Consider the following 21203-nt stretch of genomic DNA (forward strand, 5'->3'; position numbering starts at 1 on the left):
TCATTTCATTTTTAAAAAACCCTCCTACACTGTTTGTGGGAATGTAAACTGATACAATCAGTATGGAGAACAGTATGGAGGTTCCTCAAAAAACTAAAAATTGAACTAACATATATGATCTAGCAATCCCACTCCTGGGCATATATCCAGAGAAAAACATACTTCAAAAAGATACATGCACCTCAACATTCACTGCAACACTATTTAAAATAGCCAGGACATGGAAGCGGCCTAAATGTCCACTGACAGAGGAATGGATAAAGAAGATGTAAGGAAGATGGAATGGATAAAAAAATAATACAATGGAATACTACTCAGCCATAAAAAAGAAATAATGCCACTTGCAACAACACAGATAGACCTAAACATTGTTGTACTGAACACAGTCAGACAGAAGAGAAATATACGGTATCATGCATACCTGGAATCTAATTTTAAAAAAGATACAAATGAACATACTTACAAAACAGAAACAGACTCAGATTTTTAAAACAAATTTATAGTTACCAAAGGGGAAAGGTGAGGGAAGGGATAAATTAGGAGTTTGGGATTAAGCTATACACACACTAATATATATAAAGTAGATAACCGACAAGGACCTTCTTTTTAGCACAGGGAACTCATCTACTCAACACTCTGTCATAATCTACATGGGCAAAGAATCTAAAAAAGAATGAACCTATGTATAACTGAATCACTTTGCTGTATACCTGAAATTAACACAACACTGTCAATCAATTATACTCTAATAAAATTTTAAAAAATAAAAAGTTCCTTTAAAAATAGAGTTCAAACATACAATGTTTAGTAATTTGCTAATGTTTACCCAGTGTTACAATAAATTTTTTTTAAAAAACCCACATTGCTATGTCATCATTCCAACACCAAATGTGAATATATTTCTTTCCCAGCACAACTAGGACAGCAAATAAATAGTTAGACCCACGTCAGTGAAAATGGAGTCTGGTTCATGTTCCCTAATGTAGACAGGGACAAGCTCCCCCCTCATGTCAACCATTTCAAAGGTTAGAAGCAGAGTCCGATAAAACACTGCCCACGTGAAATGAAAATGAAGACATAATATTACAATTACTTGAAATTCAATAGTTCTCCTCGAGTTTCTCACCTTTTCCAGCTCAGCATCGGAATAATGAATACAATGAATGCTGAACAGATTTCGCATGTGTTGATAATTTAAAGGAACCGGTTCTCACCTAAGTGAAACAAACTGCTGGAAATTTTTTTCAGTTTCTGTGGCTTATTAGGGCCACCAAAAAAAAAAAAATTCCTATTGACATGTCCTCTCTTTTATCAAGTCATCGAGAAATATCAAATAGAGAACCACGAGATCGCCACAGCAAACACTGAATGTGGATTTGCTTCTAGCACACTTGCCTTTCCATAAAAGCCACATGCACATGGGCATTCCCAGGGGATGTGCTGAAAAACACAAGAAATCCACATGTCACATTCAGGATGCTCTTTATTTGCCATCTGTCCTTCTACAACACATTCCCTCAGTGACAGAAAAAGACAGCAAGAAGTAGGTCAATGTGCCTCATTACGGAACTCCTTTTCCATTACATATTTATATTTTATTCACATAAAAAAAATCTATTCAGAGAGAACCCAGAAAGTTCTACAAATGTCTACAAACTTTGGTTCTGGAAAAAGAAACAAAAACAGTATTCAACTCGAGTCAGAGTTCCAGATTTACTCATCTCGTTCACCAGATCACCAGGTAAAGTGGACGAAGTTCTACATGTGGATACAGCGAACACCTTCGGAATCCCCATCCACATGCAACAAAGGGCCCAGCGGTATGTTCCCTGTGAGTCCGTCTGAGGCCAGGGTCAGTGGCTAGTCAGGGCTCCAGGGGAGGCAGGCAATTGGCTCTGGCAGTGGCGCTACAAGCCCCCCATCCCAGCCTTGACCTGGCTGTCTGATGCTGGCCCTCTGAGCCCCATGGACATCTCTAAGCTAAGCACTGGGGGACAGGACACAAGCCCCATGGTTGACCTTGGCCCAGAGTCAACTCCCCCTCCTCTCCTCTTTCCAGGTCTCAGCTGGAGGAGGGGGAATTCTGTGGTTTTACTGACCTTTGACTGTCTGTTCACTGTTTTGTGTTCCCTTCTGAAGCTCCAGGTTTCAGCTAACAGGGTGTCCTGGATTATATAAATCCAGGCTATGACTAAAACTCTTTGGAGAGCCTATATGGAAGTAAGAGGGGAACTATGTTAAGACTTTTGAGGTTCAGAAGAATCCAGCTTCACTTGCACTGTTCCATGGAAACCTCAACAGCAACAAAACATTATGATCTGTCACTCAGTACGTAGGTGCTGTGAGTGCGACCACAAATGTCATTCTCTTATAGGACCTAAGATTATATTCTCTACCACAGACTGACCGTTCCACACTGAAGTGGCTATCTGCTATTATTTGGAAGGAGGCCAGTTAGTTACAGACACATTTTCCATACTTTTGTCAGCGGGGTCTGACTTCAACTCCTTTAAGTTTTCAATCAGGTTAAAACCATCAGTATATTTTCTTGTATCTACTAGAAGTTTCACCGAAACCCTCTAATAGATGCATTTCTCTCCAGAATAAACATTTTTATTAGGGCTAAGAAAGGATGGCTTCTAATTGGGAGTGCCAGGTCAAATCCAAGAGGAGAGGGGGCTATAAGGTCACAGGAGAGTGTTTGACAGGGTCAGCAAGACAGAGGGGGAAGATGCAGGAAGAACAATGACAAACACACAATGACAGCATCCAACAGAGTAGACACCATTCCCCTCCCAAGGGCCAATCCCCCTTCCTTATTCAGAGAAATTCAATCTCATTGAGTGCAACATGCCTACATAGCTAAATACTCTCCTTCCCAGACTCATGTGCAGTGGGGGGCACCAGAATTTCAGCCAATGGAGGTAAGCCAATCATCTCTAGGAAAGCTCTGTGTTCCCCCCACACACAATACACCTTTGTCACCTGCCTCTTCATTCCTCTTCCAGCTTAGAGAGCAGTTACCAGACCTGGCAGGTCAGTGACCATCTTGTGAGTACGAGGCAGGAAGCCAATGGGTAAGGGGTAAGGATGGTGGAGAAAAAGTACCAAAGGCCACGAGTCATCAAGGATACCGTGGAAACAGTCCTGAGAGCCCACTTCCAGGTTTCTTAGTCCACTCTTCACTGTGTGTTTTCTATTATTTGCAGTCAAATGCACACCTGATACATCAAGAGCCAATGATGAGACTGAAAAGGATGAAGATGATTCAGGGAAAAGGAAAGAACAAAGACAAAAGGGAAAGGACAAGGGGCATCAATCTTACTGAGATCACCCAGTGGACCTAAGAAACATAGCTTAATTCCTTCCCACAGACACGACCGAAGTCCTGACTAAAAGAATAAATGTATCATTATGTTCAATTCAAAGATGCTCAGTGCTCAAATTGGCTGTCTCAAATTTAACTCTGTCCTTCTGTGCTCTGATTGCTAATATGAAAGTGCATGCTTATACATTAAAGCTGGATGTTTTGCATCCTACAGAGAGGAGAATGGAACAGATTTAGAATCAATTTAGTATTTCTCTTGCAATCCATTTGGAGGAGTTCCCACTGAGAACTCATCTGCCTCACCCTCTCGGCAGCCGTATTTAATAAGATCTGAGAGGAAAAATAAGCACTAACACTAGGTATTCTGTTTTGACACTTGTATATGCTATTTGGAAATTCAAGTCACTATGGCAAGCTGGCAGAATATAGGACATGGCCCTTGGAAAGCATTAGACTGATCAATATTTAAAAATGCACAGGCAACAGCAATAAATGAAGCAGATGCAATGGAGATGCAAATCAATGATGGGTATGTATACCCTCAAAATAAGGACAAATCTCTTTCTGTGGCAGGAAACAGCGCAGCACTAAATGCTCCAACAGTTCTTCGTGCAGTCCCCAGATGCTGGTCTTGCATAGAGAAATGTTTTCTTCATGCTTAACATGGCAGAAGACCCAATCTTGGTTCAGAAACTGAGGGATAAGCAACAAAACAGGCTGAGAACAGGAGTCAGCAATAGCTGGTCACAAGTGAACCCACTAGCATACTTGCAGCTTTCACTATGTTCACATTTAATTTCTTTTTCTTTTCCAACAAAGTGCGTGCAAATATCTTTAGTCTGATTCAGTAACATAGCAGCCAAACCTCAGGAACCAATAAATAAGGACACTGACATGCCAATACCCCTTGGCCTTTAAGATTCAAAGCTTTACCAACATCAGCCTGCAACAGAAGGGGCAAATGTTTCTTGACTCAGCAATTGTGTTCCAGATCCTTGTACAAACCACATCGTTTACCCCCACCCACATGCCCCCACAGCAGTTACTAAACTCACAACACAGCTTGAAACTCATAAGGGGTTAAAGCTATAAAATGCCTACTCATAGATGTATATTTTTTTATGTTTCATTCTTTTTCCCTTCCTTTCAAACAAAGCTTTTGTTTCCGCTGCTCCCAGTGCATGGCTGTTCAATAGGATAATAACTATCATTTGTTTATTTCTTTCCAATGATACAGTTCTATTTTTCTCAAAGAAACTACCATCTTGTTTCTAATTAAACATGATGGATTCAGGGTCCTGGTTTGCCATCTGGGCCATATGTCTCAGAACATCCTTTTTCGTGATAATGCCAAGAAGTCTCCTGGAGAAGAAAAACAAAATAGAGAAAAAGGTCAGCCTTGCAATATTGATTCACGCCTCTCTCTGATCCCCAGCGCCCTTCCCACCTGGGCGCACGGAGAGACCACATTTCTCAGCTATCCTTGCAGATGGGTGGGGCCAACTGAGAGAGCTCTGGCCAATGGCGTGTGGGTGGAGGTGAGCAACGCCCCTCCCAAGTCACCTGCACATTTCCTCTCTCATCTGCCGGTTCCAGACAGAGGAGTCAGTAAAGGACTCAGGTCACAGAGGATGAACCAGGAGCCATCAGATTCAAAGACCTGGGCCCTGGGATGACTGTGTGGTGCGGAGCTCACACCTGCTGCAACTCATACTGGATGTGAGTGACATGGGAGAAAAATTAACCTTTATTGTGTTTGGCCACTGATATTACAAGCTTGCTTATTACTGCAGTAAGCCTATGATGACTAATATACTCACCCAATTTTTAAGAATATAATCAGTTTAAAAGGGCTTACAAAAGCCAATGTCAAAACTTGATCACACTGCAGAAATCCCAAGTGTAAGGCATTTTAAATGTAAGAAGTTTTAAGTATGAATAACTATTAGTTCAATTTAAAATCTATCTTACTGGAAGGGTAAAGTTTGACATTCATGTGTGGCCATTCATATAAATTACCTCCTCTTCCAAAATTCCATGGCTGTCTCCTTACAAAAACAATGCCACTTCCCAGAGCCCCTGGTATAGGGCCACCTATACTGCAAACTGTCCAACTCCTACTTTTTACAAACACAATGTAAACAGTGTCCCTGGGTTATTCTCCTTACAAAAACAATGCCACTTCCCAGAGCCCCTGGTATAGGGCCACCTATACTGCAAACTGTCCAACTCCTACTTTTTACAAACACAATGTAAACAGTGTCCCTGGGTTATGAACACACACTTGCACAACTGTTCATGGTAGCCCTTGCCTCATTCTCGATTTTATTAAATATTTAAATGAACATCTGCTCGGGTCAAATCACGCCCCCTAGGGAAAGTGAAAGGAGTGAAAGAAGGGGATGGACACATGTTCTCTGGGGAAAAGAAGTTCCACTGCCAACTTAACTTGCAAAATGCTGCTCACCTCATCTCCATCATCCCCAAGAAGAGGAGAACAGAGAAGGATGGCAGTCTCACCCTGGAATATTGGATGGCTATTAAAATGAAAGGTTTCTGGGGCTTCCCTGGTGGTCCAGTGGTTAAGACTCTGTGCTTCCAATGCAGGGGGTGCAGGTTCAATCCCTGGTTGAGGAACTAAGATCCCATAAGCCACACAAGGTGCAGCCATAAAAAAGAAAAGATTACAAAAAAATGACAGGTTTCTCCTATCTGTGTAAAATGATGATATACCAAAAAATATGAAACAAAACTGTACTACACTGTCATTTATTTAATTAAAGCCAAAGTATCAAACTCATCTCTTACTAATAGGAAGTGAACATGAAGACAAGTACTCATAGCAGTATTGCAGTAAGGTATAGCTGGTGAAATGGACAGTGGTCAGTGAAACTGTAAGGTCAGAATTCTGACTTCTTTGTCCATGACCACACTGAACCTTAACCTTGAAAAAGTGATTGATTTCTTGTGTTAGTTTCCCCGTCTGTCACACGCCGGGGCAGAGAGCAGATACTATACTTCTTTCCCTCCATCTCACTGAAACATCTTCAAGAGAGAGAGAAAGAACAAGAAGGGCTGTTAAAAGCATGATACACAAAGGCTTCCCTGGTGGCTCAGTGGTAGAGAATCTGCCTGCCAATGCAAAAGATATGGGTTCGATCCCTGGTCCGGGAGGTTCCCACATATGCCACAACTACTGAGCCTGTGCTCTGGAGCGAGGGAATCACAACTGCTGAGTCCACGTGCCACAACCAGTGAAGCCTGCACACCTAAAGCCCGTGCTCCACAACAAGAGAAGGCACTGCAATAAGAAGCCCACACACAGCAAGAGAGAGGAGCCCCCACTCACTGCAACTAGAGAAAAGCCTGTGCAGCAACAAAGACCCAGCATAGCCAAAAACTAAATAAATAAGTTTTTTTTAAAAAGCATACTACCAATGTATAGCAAAACCACTACAATATTGTAAAGTAATTAGCCTCCAATTATAATAAATAAATTTATATTAAAAAAATAAATAAAAAGCATACTAAACTAATTACAAATAGAACGTCCAGAGGATCTAATATAGTTTTCATACGTGAAGAGGAATAGTAGTAACCCTCTTCCTTCTTCTCAGTAACACCCATATGGAATACAAGGTAAGGAGAAAAAGAGCAGATATGACAGTAACTTCTGTGTGACTGAGTCAAATTTGCTTTTCCCAGTTTTCTATTAACTGCAAAAAATGAAGATAACTGGAAACTAGCCAGCAGTTTACCTCTAAACAAGACAGTAGAAGGTTATATAGTAATCACATGTATAACATATTTATGTTAAATTGCTTGAAGTGTTTAAAAGAACAAGCCACATTAAATTTCAGTTAATGTTTAATATTTCTACATTGTCAATAGAGAAAGTAAATAACTGACTATGAAACTTTAGAAATATTACAGGTAAAATGCTGAAGGTGTTTTTTAAAAAAATATGCTGAAAAAAAAGAATAATGGCAACACAGATGACAAAACTGAAAGAAAGCACCACAACTAAAGCAGTAGTCTCACAAACTGGAGAAAAAATGTAGCAAGCACAATAGAATTAGAAAATCAACATTTTTGCAACCCTCAATGCAATAATTAGTTTAGTCAATCATTTATCAATGGATTCCAAAACCACCGGGTAAATGGTTGCTGGAAAACAGAAAATTCACATGGTCTCAAAGTATCCCTCCACAGATTACGTACAAAGAGAAAAATGTCCCCTTATAACAGAGGGCTCTGGCCATCACCACTTCATCCCAGTGATGGAGCTTATCACCAGTCAAGTCAGAAAAGCTGACATTATAACATCACTGACGTTGGAACATTGCCCGAAGCTACTTAAATAAAATCAAACCATGAGGAAGCAATCAAACAAATTCACAATGTGGGACTACTGGTCTGAACTCTTAAAAACAAACCTAGGTCATAAATAACAAGGAAAAAAGACAGGAAGCTCTTCTAGATAGAGAATGAAGAAGCAAAACAAACCAATGCAATGTGTGAACGTGAAGGAATTCTGGGCTGAAAATTATATGAGCTAGATAATGAATGATATACTTAATTACTGTTAATTTTGCGTACAGCTCCATGGCTATGAAAAAGAATGTCCTTAGTCTTAGAAAATGTATGCTTCAAGTATAACTGCCCAAACTTGGAAACACCAAAGACGTCCTTCATTAGGTGAGTGAATCAACAAACTGGTCCATCCAGACAATGGATATTACTCAGCACTAGAAAGAAAAACAAGCCATCAAGCCAGGAAAAAACACAGAGGAACCTGAAATGCACATCCCTCCCTCCCCTACACACTGTGTGACTCCAACTCTGTGACGTTCTGGAAAAGGCCAAACGATGGAGACAGTAAAAGGATGAGTGGTTACCAGAGGTTGAGGGGAGGGAGGGATGGACAGACAGAGCACAGAGGATGTTTAGGGTTGTGAAACTATTCCTGATGATACTACAATGGTGGATTCATGTCATTATGAATTTACCCAAATCCACGGGATGCACAACACCAAGAGTGAACCCTAAAGTAAATGATTACTGTTGTTTAGTCACTCAGTCGTGTCTGACTCTTTTTGTGACCCCATGAAGAGTAGCCCGCCAGGCTCCTCTGAATACTGGAGTAGGTTGGGTTGCCATTTCCTCCTCCAGGGGATCTTCCCAACCCTGGGATCGAAGCTGCATCTCCTACATTGGCAGGTGGATTCTTTACCACTGAGCCACCAGGGAGATGGATCATAGTTAATAACAACATCTCGTAACAACTGGCTAATAACAACTAATAACAACTGGCTCATTGGGGGCAACAAATATAACCCATAAATGTAAGATGTTAACAGAAAGGGAAACAGAGAGGACCAGAGAGGGAACTCTCTGTACTTTCTGCTCAAGTATTTTGTAGCTCTGAATGGCTCAGAAAATACAGTCTATTAATTCAAGAAGACAAAATTCTTAGGAGGGAAGAAAGTGGTTGTCTGAATGGAAGGGTCAGGAGTGGTGAAGCAGGACAGAGCTAAGAACCATTGTTCCTTCCAGCTGTGTAGGGCTTCCCTAGTGGCTCAGATGGTAAAGAATCTGCCTGCGATGTGGGAGACCCAGGTTCTATCCCTGGGTTGGGAAGATACCCTGAAGAAAGGAATGGCTACCCACTTCAGTATTCTTGAGCTTCCCCGGCAGCTCAGGCATTAAAAAATCTGCCTACAACACAAAAGACCCAGGTTCAATCCCTAGGTCAGGAAGATACCTTGAAGAAAGAAATGGCAATCCACTCCAGTATTCTTGCCTGCAGAATCCCATGGACAGAGGAGCCTGGTGGGCTATAGTCCATGGGGTTGCAAAGAGTCGGACACAATGGAGCGACTAACTCTTTCTTCCCTATATTTGGAGCTACTTGACTTTAACCATTTTTATAGATCAGTGACTAAAACACATTTCTAAAATTTATAAAAATACAGTAAAATCAAAGATGCCCCATAAAACAAGATGCTATTATCCTAAATCTGCCAAGGTGAGTCTGAGTTCTGACGGAGTCAGCTTGCGCTGCCATAAGAAAGTACCACAGACTAGGTGACTTAACAACAGAAATGTATGTTCTCCTGGTTCTGGAGACTGGGAAGGCCAAAATCAAGGTGCTGGCCAGTTTGGTTTCTCCTGGGTGTGTAGACGGCCACCTTTTTTCTGTGTCCTCACACGGCCTGTTTCTCTATGCAGGCATCGCCAGTGTCTCCTCTCCTTCTAAGGACATCAGTCCCATCTGATTAGGGATGGGGCTCTTACGGCCTCATTTAACCTCAACCCCCTCCTTAAAGTGGGCTTCCCTGGTGACTCAGTGGTAAAGAATCCACCTGCCAACACCGGAGATGCAGGTTCGTTCCCTGTGTCAGGAAGAGCCCCTGGAGGAGGAAATAGCAACCCACTCCTGTATTCTTGCCTGGGAAATGCCATGGACAGAGGAGCCTGGTGGGCCACAGTCCATGAGGTCGCAAAGAGTCAGATACAACTGAGTGACTCAGCATGCATACACATACCTTCTTATAGACACTGTCTCCAAAGACAGCCATATTGGAGGCTGGAGCTTCAGTGTATGAATTTGGGGATTGGGGGCACAAAATTTAGTCCATAACAGCCCTTCAACTCCCTTTAAAATAAAAGATGAAGAGTTAGAAGGCAAGCAGCTTATGCCTATAATACACCACTAAGAAAGGTGTGATCATCAGAGAAGCAGCAGCACGTGAAAGGAGGAAGAACCTTTTCATCCAAGGTGGGAGGAGTTCTGAGACCGGTGGCCACCAATCAGCAGACAGTTGTTCAGCTTAAAAGTCTCTTCAGTCCTTTTGGACATTTGTATTTGAAAGCCTGGCTCAGGAAACTACCCTCCAGGACACTTGGAGAACATAACTCAAACTGGATGATATCCATGTTCCTTGGTGGATGACAAGCTCTTTGATTTTCTTTTTTGTAACACTTTTTGAGCCTCCTCCAGTTCTCCCTCACATAGAAGCTCAGTAAGATGCTGAGGAAATCAATATTGCTTTCAAAAAAAACACTAGGCATCTGCAGTCCTGACAGCCCTTTCTTAAAGCTTGGTAACTATAATGTCTGAAAGTCAAGCTGGTTTTAACAGTTCTGGGGAAATACGGATTCAGGAGCTGCCTTGGGTTCAGGCATAAATTGTGCCCTGGCCTGCGAAAGTAATTCAGTTTAGTCCAGTTCAGTCGCTCAGTCATGTCCGACTCTTTGCAACCCCATGGACTGCAGCACACCAGGCTTCCCTGTCCATCACCAACTCCCAGAGCTTGCTCAAACGCATGTCCATTGAGTCAGTGATGCCATTCAAATATCAAAAAAGAAGAAAGATGAGCAACCTGCCAGGAAGAGGCAGCATTCAATCCAAGGGGGTTTGTTAGTGGTATGAAATCTCCTACTTGATCTAAATCAAGTATTTCAATGTCCAGCCTCTTTGGGCAGCAGTTCAAGTGAATCTGTGGAATGATAAACAGTTCATCTATGACCATGAACATAATTCAGATTAGAGCAGTGGGGCTCTTTTGAGAAGACCACCCTGGTCAGGACTTCAAGGCCCACCTAGCATCTCCTCTGCTCCCTTTTTCTTTCTAGATCCTCTATGGGGAAAATCCCAAATTCACTCTTGGCCACTGGACGCTTCCAAGACTTCAACTTTATGAGGACAAAGACTTCTCTGGCTCCTGGTCTGGTTTCATGATCACCATAGAGCCCAGGCCCTGAGAAGTCCTTCAGACTACACTAGTCAAGGGTACGAGCTGTGGGGCTCGGCCAAGAGCTGGGACGGTACATGGTGATGGAACAGATCAAAAACACAAGCTGGCTTGAGCCGGGCCTGCCCTGGCTCAAAGCCCGAGGAGATGAAAGGCCCCGCAAACAAGGATCTCCTGCCAGGGCTAACGTATCAGCATCTGTGTTTGTTTAAAATATGTACAGCGAGAGAGTGAGAGCGATTTTGTGTTCTCACAGAACATTCGGAGCCAATTTCGGCACCCAGATCTTCACAGGAAAACCTCATGGGGCTCCGTGAGGTGTGAGCGGGCGTCAAGGGCAGAATTTCCTGCCAGAACTGAAAATTCCAATGATAACTGACATGGGATTATTATTTTAAAGGGAAAGAGAAACTGCTATACACTTGAGACGACATGGGTGATCACGGTGGTATTTCTGCCGAGCACTGGAAATTCAAGCACATCAGTCGGCTTCAGTCATATATAAAGTGGGGACCTTGACCAGCAGTAGCCCCTGGGAGCTGGTTACAAGTACAATTGTCGGGGTCCCTCCCAGATTGGAAGGATCAGTAACTGCAGTAGGGCCTGTCACTCGGGGCTTAACCTGAAGGTTTACTCCTCTCAGATTCTGATGCCCGCCCAAGTTTGAGAACCACTGAGTGCCTTTAAAAACCACCAGTAGAGGGGAAGTCCTGGGCAGTCCAGTGGTTAAGACTCTGCACTTCCACTGCAGGGGGCCCAGGTTCAATCCCTGGTCTAGGAACTAAGATTCTGCAAGCTGCACAGCTGGACCAAAAAAAAAAAAAAGAATCCACCAGGAAAAATGACCTCTAGCCTCAAATGCTTATTCATCTGTTCATTATTGACTGCCCCTCCTCAAGCACAAGGCACCCACCAGCTGCAGTCAGAGTTAAGGAGGACACTCATCCCATTGGCTAGGCGTCCTCTGGGTCAAGTGCAAATTCAGCCCCTTGCAGAAATCCATGCTGCCCGCCATGAGCAAGGCAGCAAAAGAAATCTCTGCGAGTAAGGGGTGCATGCTGCGTGCTCAGTAGCTCAGTCGTGTCTCTTTGCTACCCCATGGAATGTAGCCTGCTGACAGAGGCTCCTCTGTCCATGGGGATTCTCCAGGCAAGAATACTGGAGTGCATTGCCACGTCTGCCTCCAGGGGATCTTCCCAACCCAGGGACTGAACCTGCATCTGCCTGTGTCTCATGCATTGCAGGCAGATTCTTTACCCATGAGCCACCTGGGCAGCCCAAGTGAGGTGTGCTCTGTGACTACCCCAGGCACCCAGCCCAGGGGCGCTCAGCTGGAACAGGAGTATCACTTGGGCCTGAGTCTTTGCTTCCATAGGGGCTGTGCTGTGCACTGGAGGGTGTTAAACAGCACCCCTGGCCTCTACCCACTGGATGCCAGTAGTAGCATCTGCCCCCTCCACTTATGACACCCCCAAATCCCTGCAGGGCCAATCACCCTGCTTGAGAACTTCTGGGTTAACCAGGAGTGAGGCAGCCCTGGAAACTGTGTCAGAGAGTTAAGACTCAGGATTCTATAAAGGCCAAAACTGTTATTTAAGGTACCAATGTCTCCATAGCCCATACCCTACCTCCCACCCCCAGCCCATAAAGCAATCAACGAGGTAGAGAATCCCAGGTTCCAAGATACCTGAACCAAACCAATCCCTTCCTCCACCCAAGATTCTGAGGCCCTGGCATTTAGAGACAGCCCCTGAACCCAGGGCATGGCCCATAAGGCACTGCACCTCTCACACCATCATGAACCTTTGATCTCCACAGCACTGGTTTTCTGCTTCCTGATAATATGGTGCGAAAGCAATACTGCTGTGGCGGAGACCAAGCCATGAGCTACCAAAGCTCACAGCTCTGCAATCACACTTGAAAATGCCAAGTCATTTTCAACAGGCTGGCACATCAAGGAACAACTTGAGCACAATGTGCACCTCACGTTTGTGTATGGTGATGTGTCTATGAGAAAAGTCCAGAATGGAGCGCCCAGTGGCATGGGAAAACCCAGCTGCAGCCCTCACCATGCCCACTTCCACAAGCCAACTGCACAGCTTTCTCAAGGTGAAGGGACTGATATCCTTCTTCTCAACCACTGAATCTGTGAAAAATGTGTGACAGTTTTTTTGAGATTCCCATCTCTCTTTGTTAGTGAGTCGCTGACAGAGAGTTGGAGCATTGTGCGCCTCAAGCTATTTTTCTCTTCAGCCCTGAAGAGGCTCTCTTCCTTGCTCGTTTTAGCAGAAGAGGGTGAACCTTCTCCAGGAACCTGGACCACTGTGGGGGCTGGGGTAGGGAGCCCCAGCCCCTCCCCACGGGCTCCCCCTCTTTAGACTCAAACTTCAGCCTCAGGGCAGAGACAGCAGCCCCACTTGGAAGCCTGTCTCCAAGCCTGCCAGCATCTCCTCCTGTACTTGCCACAGCCTACTGACATCTCTTCGGAGGATTGGTCCCCCGTCCCCATCAGCCCCCCATGGGCCCTTCATCTTGTGCCTCCCAGGGTCCCGCCACTCACCCGCTCCGGGTCACCAAGCACTGGCGGAGCCCCAGCTTCCGGAAGATGTCCACCACAGTCTCCATCGGGGTGTGGTCGGTGACCGTGAAAGGGCTGAGGTTCAGGACGCGCCGCAGCTTCAGGGGCTGTGGACTGTTGGCCGGCAGCTCGGGGGGCTCCTCAGTGAAGTACATGACTGAGTCACTTACGATGCCCTCCTGCCTCTGTCTGGCATTCTCTGGAATGGGCCAGCAGGATGGTGAGCTGCACAAGACTCCCGTGTGGAGTCCCTCTCCCCATCTCAGCCCACCCCACCCCACCCACAGCCATACAAGACTCCTCCATCCCAACAACCTCGAATCCCACAGAGAAGGGGAGCAGAGGGCAAACTGTACACTCCTAGTGAGGGGCTTCAGCCAAACAGCAGTGGAATTGGCATCTCTTTCTCTTAGGCTAATGCTGTGTGAGACTCCCCTACTGTGTGTGACCTGATCATCCATTGCAAAGACTTGCAGGATGGCTCCTTCCTGGGAATGCACTGCCTTTGCCTGGACGCCAGGGCACCCCTGCTTTCCTAACACACCTCATCAGGGGCTGAACTCTGACATGAGAAAAAAAAAACCTAATGAGCTGCCCAATGACCTTAATACATTGTTCTGCTGTGTTTTCACAAACTAACTTATAATTAGCCCAAATGGCATTTATAAATCCTGAAAGGAACAAGAAACCAAGAGGACCATCCTGGGCTTACAGCCCAGAAACACAGCCTAATTCCAAATATAAGCCTTGGGACCAAAAAAATAGCCCTAGAAAAGCTGCCTTCCCCACTCCTCCCCCACCGCCAATCCTTTGGATTGTCTCTCTTAAAAAAAAAAAAAATGGGCCATTTTGTGGATTTCTCAAAGAAAGATAGTAAAACTGTTATGGTAACAATTAGCCTATTTCTATCTGTAGACAGGCCCATGTGAAAAAAAGCTGCAGAAAAAGTAGGGTAACAGGAACTCATTAGAAATACAGCTTTATGTGGTACTAGAAACCCAGGCTATTTTAAGTCACACATGAAATAAATCCATCAGTCTCCAGATATTTCTCCAAGGCGATTTTCCTTCTGTTGGAATTTTAATCTTTCTTTTGGTTCATGGGAAAAGGTTAGGGAAAAGGTACAGCAAGGCTTGCCTTAAAATGGATCCTGGTTTCTATAATACACTTTTTTTGCCTTCTCAAAGACGACTATTCACCTATATTGTTCTTTGAAAAATAAAAATTCTAACTGCTGGCTCTAAAGCCATTTATTGCCACAGAGTACTCTAATGGAAAACTGGCAGCATTCGGGGTCAGACTGAGTTTGAAAAGGGGTCTCTGTTTAAAAGGGGAACAGAGGGCCCGCTGGGCAAATGCCTGCACAGTATGTGCGTCAGATTCAATCGAGTTACATCAAATGGAGTAGGATTCAACCCCAAATACCAGATGACACTGGTGCACAATGTGTTTGCAGATGTAGATGCCACACAATACACACTCCACATTTCTCTCCTAAATCAAGACAGCTCTATCCTAAAACACTAAGGTGAGAAGCAACAGTCAACACACACTTACTACTCATTTTCATGAAAGTGAAAGCGTTAGTCGCTCAGTCGTGTCCAACTCTTTTCGACCCCATTGAATGCAGCCCACCAGGCTCCTCCGTCCATGGGATTTCCCAGGCCAGAATACTGGAGTGGATTGTCACTTCCTTCTCCAGGGGATCTTCCTGACCCAGAGATTGAACCTGGATCTCCTGCATTGCAGGTAGATTATCATCTGAGCCACTGGGGAAGCCCACTCATTTTCATAGACAGACTGATTTTCTCAAAGTCCCACATAACGGGAATTTCACCTATTTCAACATTCCAGTTGAATATCAGGTTTGGATCATGCCACAAGCCCCAATCAGGAACTGATCACATGGATTTGTTGAACCCCTCATAAAACCAAGTACAACTTAGACAACTGTGGATCCACTTGTTGAAATAAATAAAAAGCTTCTATTGCCTCTGAATATACTGATTGAGTTAGAAGCCCTGATTCTAACAGCACCGAGCTCTGTGATTTCTTGCTCAGCGCTGTGTTCCCAGTGTCTGGACAATGCCTAGAATACAGCAGACACATAACAGATATTTGCCAAATGCACACATGAGTCAATCATTCAAAGTGAATGAATGAGTGAGTAGGTCTACTGACCATCAGTGCCCTTGGCTCTGCCTCCCATACACAACACAGTCCAGCTCACAAAGGAGGCATTAGAAGGAAAGCCTTGAGCTCTCTGCTGCTAAACAAAAAGGCACTAGCTGCAGTCAACAAAAAGGCACTTGCTAGCAGCAGTACGATCATCATGCCAGGTTAACGGAGGGTAATGAGGAAAGTGTTGATGAAGTGAATTTCACAAACTGTCACAGGCCAAGAAATTTTAAAAGACTGAGATGGTTAGATAGCATCACTGACTCAATGGACATGAATGTGAGTAAACTCCAGGAGACAGTGGAGGACAGAGGAGCCTGGTGTGCTACAGTCCACGGGGTTGCAGAGTCGGACATGACTTAGCAACTCAACAACAAATAAGTTACTACAATGGCTTCAGAGCAATGGTTCTCAACTGAGAGTAATTCTGCCTCCACCCTCAGGGGACATCTGGCAATATCTGGAGACATTCTGGAGTCTCATAGCTGGGGGGATGGAATTGCTACTGGTACCTCGAGGGTAGAGAGCAAGGATAATACTACAGCACAAAGGTAAGCACCTCTCAACAATGAATGATCCAGCCCCAATGTCAATGGTTGAGAAACTCAAATCATATTTTCAGGGAGGTAATACTCTATCATCCTGTTCATTAAAAATGCTTCCACAGATAAATGAGGTCCTACTGTAGAGCACAGAGAACTATATTCAATACCCTGTGATAAAATGGGTAAACTATATCCACTTTCCCTGATATAATGGAAAAGAATATGAAAAAGGATTGAATGTATATCTATGTATCTATGTATAACTGAATCACTTTGCTGTATAGGAGAAAGTAACACAAGATGGTAAATCAACTGTACTTCAATAAAAAATCAAAATTTTAAACAATTTTAATTTTAAAAATGCTTAGGCAAAAAAAAAAAAAAATGCTTAGGCAGATACCAGATATCGAAGGTTAAAAAAATAAAAGCTTCCATAAAACACACATAACTAACAAGAAAGGTTAAAATGGAAAACTAGAAGCAACTATAGTGGCGGTCAGTACAAAGGTGTTGTGGTTGAAAAAAAAAGAAGTAAAAACTATTTAGAAGAAAAAGTAGATTATTTTGTGACAAGTTATAGCTTATAAGGGCTTTCCAGGTTGCATCAGTAGTTTAAAAAAATAAAAAACCCGCCACCTCAATGCAGGAGACATGAGACACTGGTTCCATCCCTGGGTCAGAAGATCCCCTGGAGGAGGGCATGGCAACCCACTACAGTATTCTTGCCTGGAGAATCCCAAGGGCAGAGGAGCCTGGCAGGCTACAGTCCACTGGGTCACAAAGAGTTGGACAGAACTGAAGGACTTAGCATGCATATAGCTTATAAGGCATGGAGAAATCCCTCTGCACGTATGTTTTCATCCCCAGCAGAAAGAAGCAGATGACACCACTGTTCCCCATGGCCTCTCCCATCATTAACAGCACTCCCAGGAAGAAATCTCTTCAGGGAAAAGAGCTCATCCAACAGATTGGACACGTTTCTTGGTGCTCAGTTCTGGACAGAGAGCCCTTGTAAGCAAGCCTCTTCCATATGCTGGAGAAACATCATCAAATCATCCACCAGGCAAAAAAGAAAAAAATGAGAGTTCCCTTAACTCTGGCCCATGACTCTAACTTTCCGTCCCTTTAATCATCTTTGTGGCTTCCTATGGAGTCCTCTCTGGGTCTGTCCTCACTTAATTGCAGAATTCAAGACTAGAAGAGCCTGAGCCTGCTGAATACAGCAAGAGCCTCATCGTTGCAAAGAGTGCCAAGAAGTAAAGTCCCATGTCCCAGGACCTTGCACAGCGCTATATACTGCCCCGTGTGTATGTGATGGTGAAGGGGGCCACGTGTACTAGCTGTTCTCCAACAAAAACAGCAGCTATGGTTTGGCATACCAGAGATGGACTGGAAATACAACATTCCCAGCTTCCAGGAGCAACTTATATACTATTTTAAACATGACACATAAGAAAAAAAATTGTTCTTTGCCTCATCTACTGGGCTTCCTTGGTGCCTCAATGATAATGAACCCACCTGTCAATGAAGAGGCATAAGAGACTTAGGTTTGATCCCTGGGTCAGAAAGATCCCCTGGAGAAGGGCATGGTGCTCACTCCAGTATTCGTGCCTGCAGAACTCCACAGACAGAGGGGCCTGGCAGGCTACAGTCCATGGGGTCGCGAAGAGTCGGACACAACTAAAGTGACTTAGCACATATGCATCAGTTTTTTCTTATCTTGAATCTATCTAAAATCTCTGCTCCTGAGTTCTCTGGAAGCGAAACTGGCTTGGGATCATTACTAGCCTAATTGTGCTCAAGCTCAGTCAAGTCAGACTCTCTGTGACTCCATGGACTGCAGCCCACCAGGCTCCTCAGTCCAAGGGGATTCTTCAGGCAAGAATACTGGAGTGGGTTGCCATATCCTCTTCCAGGTGATCTTACCAACCCAGGGATTGAACCCGCATCTCCTGCATTGGCAGGCAGATTCTTTACCACTGAGCCACCTGGGAAGCCCCTACTAGCTCAATGCTCAGGTCCTGTTTCTATATCCACAAAAGGGCATCTCATTCCACAAATATTCCACCAGGGTACTGGACTCTTCTGGAAGGAAAACAGCTTTTCTGACTGCTCACACTCAAAGACACCTTACCTTCCCAGAAACAATGTAAATAGCAGCTTTCATACTATTTTCCATCGAATGGAAAGCATACAGGTACTATTGACACTGTGTTGCCTCTCCAAACACTTCAAACATAGCTTCTAGGAGAGTACTCAGTTGGCAAGCTGAAATTTCTTCTCAAACTGGTTGATGACAATTACTGCTTCCCACTTGATTACAGTAATGGGTTTCAGCAAAATTAGTAAGCTGTCTCTTAGCAGGTGTGCCTGCAGCTACACAATAGGTAATGGATTCTGTGACATTTATTACTTGAGTTTTTAAATTTCAACCTTTGCTTAAAAGATTTTAGGGATTGAATAAATGTTTTTAAAGGCTGCTGATTACATTAATTTAAAACAAACCCAACCTACTATACAACTTTTTAAAAAATTTCATTATTGATAAGGCTATAGTCATGCCTAAAGGCACCTACCTATTAAGTGACAGGACCTATAATAAAGAGAAAGCAAATGTGCTTTTGTGTCTAAAACATAAAATCAATTGTTGCTTTGGAAAGAGGTAAATATGTTTCAGCAACATGCTAAAATTAGACACTATAGCCTGCTTAAAATTCTTTTTATAAAGCCTTTGATGAAGATACTTTAAAAATATTTTAAAAGCTATTTAACATCATAAAAAGGTTCTAGAAATTCAAATAGAGAGCCTGAGAAATAGTTAACAAAGGGCGGGGATAAGCAAAGGTGTGTTCCCGGTGAGGCGCTCTGCCATCGTACCTGGAAAAGTCCCTGAGGCAAACTTCACAAACCTTCTGGAAGTTCAATTATCAAGGGCACACGGAAGCTAGGCCATGAGCCCCCAGCATACTGTGAGACAGAGGGACATGCCGACCGGGAGGGCATTCGTGTTGACCACGCACTGAGGATGCGTTCTGTGGATCCCTGCCCCGGCTGCATCAGGAGGTCTAGCAGGACCACCGCGGGGCAAGGGGAGTGCTCCTCCCTGCCAGGGCCTTCACAAACTCACACCCAGGCCTGTCTTTGTAATCCTCCTGCCTCCTGCTCCCCTTTCAAGGTGCTCATCCATACGTAGACAGGGGACCTCAGGCTTGAGCCACCTGTCTCTGGGACATAACAGTTGGGCACCATTTCCTCTCTCCTCTCCCAAGTGAATAGCCTGCCCCTTGGCACAGCTCACTCAGTTAGCCTGTTAGGAGGAAAAACATCCCATAGGACTGACTTGACCCATGTGGAACCCACGTGACTTGACCCGCTGGGACCAGACATGACGTCATGCAGTGACGTGACGGGCTTGAGCGGTGCCGAGGGAGGTTTCTGAGGCAAAGAACTCAGCATCTAGGTCGGAGAGCCCCCTGGAAGTCCATGGGTGCTGGCCCATTCACGAAAACCTCACCAGGGAGGTGGGGATGGGGTTTCGCTGTTTTGGTGAATGGGAAATAGATGAGGGATTGTGTCCTGCTAGGTGCCATTCCCAGGAAGGGGGACGCCGTGATCACACTCCTTACTGGTCACTGCTTCTGTCACACTCCTTACTGGTCACTGCTTCTGTCAGCCACCCTACTCCATTGGCCTCCCACAAGAGTTTGAATAAATTTAGGTCAGAGCTACAGGTGCATAGCCCTCAAGTGTCATAGTAAAGCTGTTCACTGATCGCTCCATTCAGAGCGTGCACTCTTAATGTACAGTGACGAGATATTATTTTATGATCTTTTCCTTAAAAGTTTGATTGAAAAAAAGAGGGAGCTTGGGAGAAATGCAGGGTCTCAGGTGGCGCTGGTGGTAAAGAACCCACCTGCCAACGCAGGAGATGTAAGAGATGTAGGTTCAATCCCTGGGTCGGGAAGATCCCCTGGAGAAGGGAAAGGCTACCCACTCCAGTATTCTGGCCTGGAGAATGCCATGGAGAGAGGAACCTGGAAAGCTACAGTCCATGGGGTCACAAAGAGTCGGACACGACTGAAGTGACTTAGCAGGCAGGTACCACCCCAAACCTCCTGTAGTCTGGCTGGATCCCCAGGTGAAACAAACAAGCCTTCATCTTGGCCTGAAGCCCTCTGACCCTCATCCACCCTCTCCAACCTCTTGGAGAATTTGGGGCCACATTTGTCCCTGGAGACTCCCTGCTTTACTCACTTATGGCAAGAATCAGCTCTCTCCTCTGGGCAAAGCCGATGAGGCGCTCTGAGTCCCTGGAGACAACCACAGGGAAGCCGTTGTAGTCAGTCTCCTTGATGAGTGTCTCCACGTCCTCGACAGTCATGCTGTCCTGGGTGAGCACCGACAGGGGCGGTTCCCCCCGCCGCGGCCGCATGACATCAGTAGCCAGCGTGCGGTGGGTGAACTCGTCCTTCACGTCCAGGAATGGGTACCCATTCAAGTGGATGTGGGCCTCGTAGATGCCTTCCTTCCCGAAGGCATCGGCCACCCACTTGCTGGTCACGGCTGCTGCCATCAGGGGTACGATGTACTCGAGGCCTCCTGTCAATTCAAACATGATGACCACCAATGATACCGTCATCCTGGTAACGCCACCTGAAACACAAGAGAGGAAGGGAATTGCAGGACTCCACGCCACACCTGCAAGAGGACATGAACTGTGGAGACCAACAAGCCGGCTCCGTCCTGGCCCTTGTTCTACAGGGATGGTCCTACATGGTGCCCATGCTCAGACCTCGGTAAACACAGCCTCACATCAG

At 44.8% G+C, this 21203-nt stretch overlaps 1 protein-coding gene and 1 non-coding gene across 3 annotated transcripts in view; one reads left to right on the forward strand and one right to left on the reverse strand.

The window, feature by feature from the left end:
* Positions 1–1465: 1465 nt before the first annotated feature.
* The window catches only part of CLCN4 (chloride voltage-gated channel 4), a 78731-nt gene continuing 58993 nt past the window's right edge, over positions 1466–21203 (reverse strand). For both annotated transcript variants that reach the window (XM_043896134.1, XM_043896133.1), the window contains exons 11-13: positions 20641–21039; positions 13646–13862; positions 1466–4690 (exon numbers count right to left, since the gene is read on the reverse strand). In XM_043896134.1, coding sequence (XP_043752069.1) covers positions 4600–4690; positions 13646–13862; positions 20641–21039 — 707 coding nt within the window. In that variant the 3' untranslated portion in view covers positions 1466–4599. The remainder of the gene's footprint in view (positions 4691–13645; positions 13863–20640; positions 21040–21203) is intronic.
* On the forward strand, positions 11794–11866 carry TRNAG-UCC. The gene has a single exon. It is a non-coding gene; the product is annotated as a tRNA-Gly (tRNA).

Source organism: Cervus elaphus, chromosome X (assembly GCF_910594005.1).
Source record: "Cervus elaphus chromosome X, mCerEla1.1, whole genome shotgun sequence".
In the NCBI taxonomy this organism is placed as follows: Eukaryota; Metazoa; Chordata; class Mammalia; order Artiodactyla; family Cervidae; genus Cervus; species Cervus elaphus.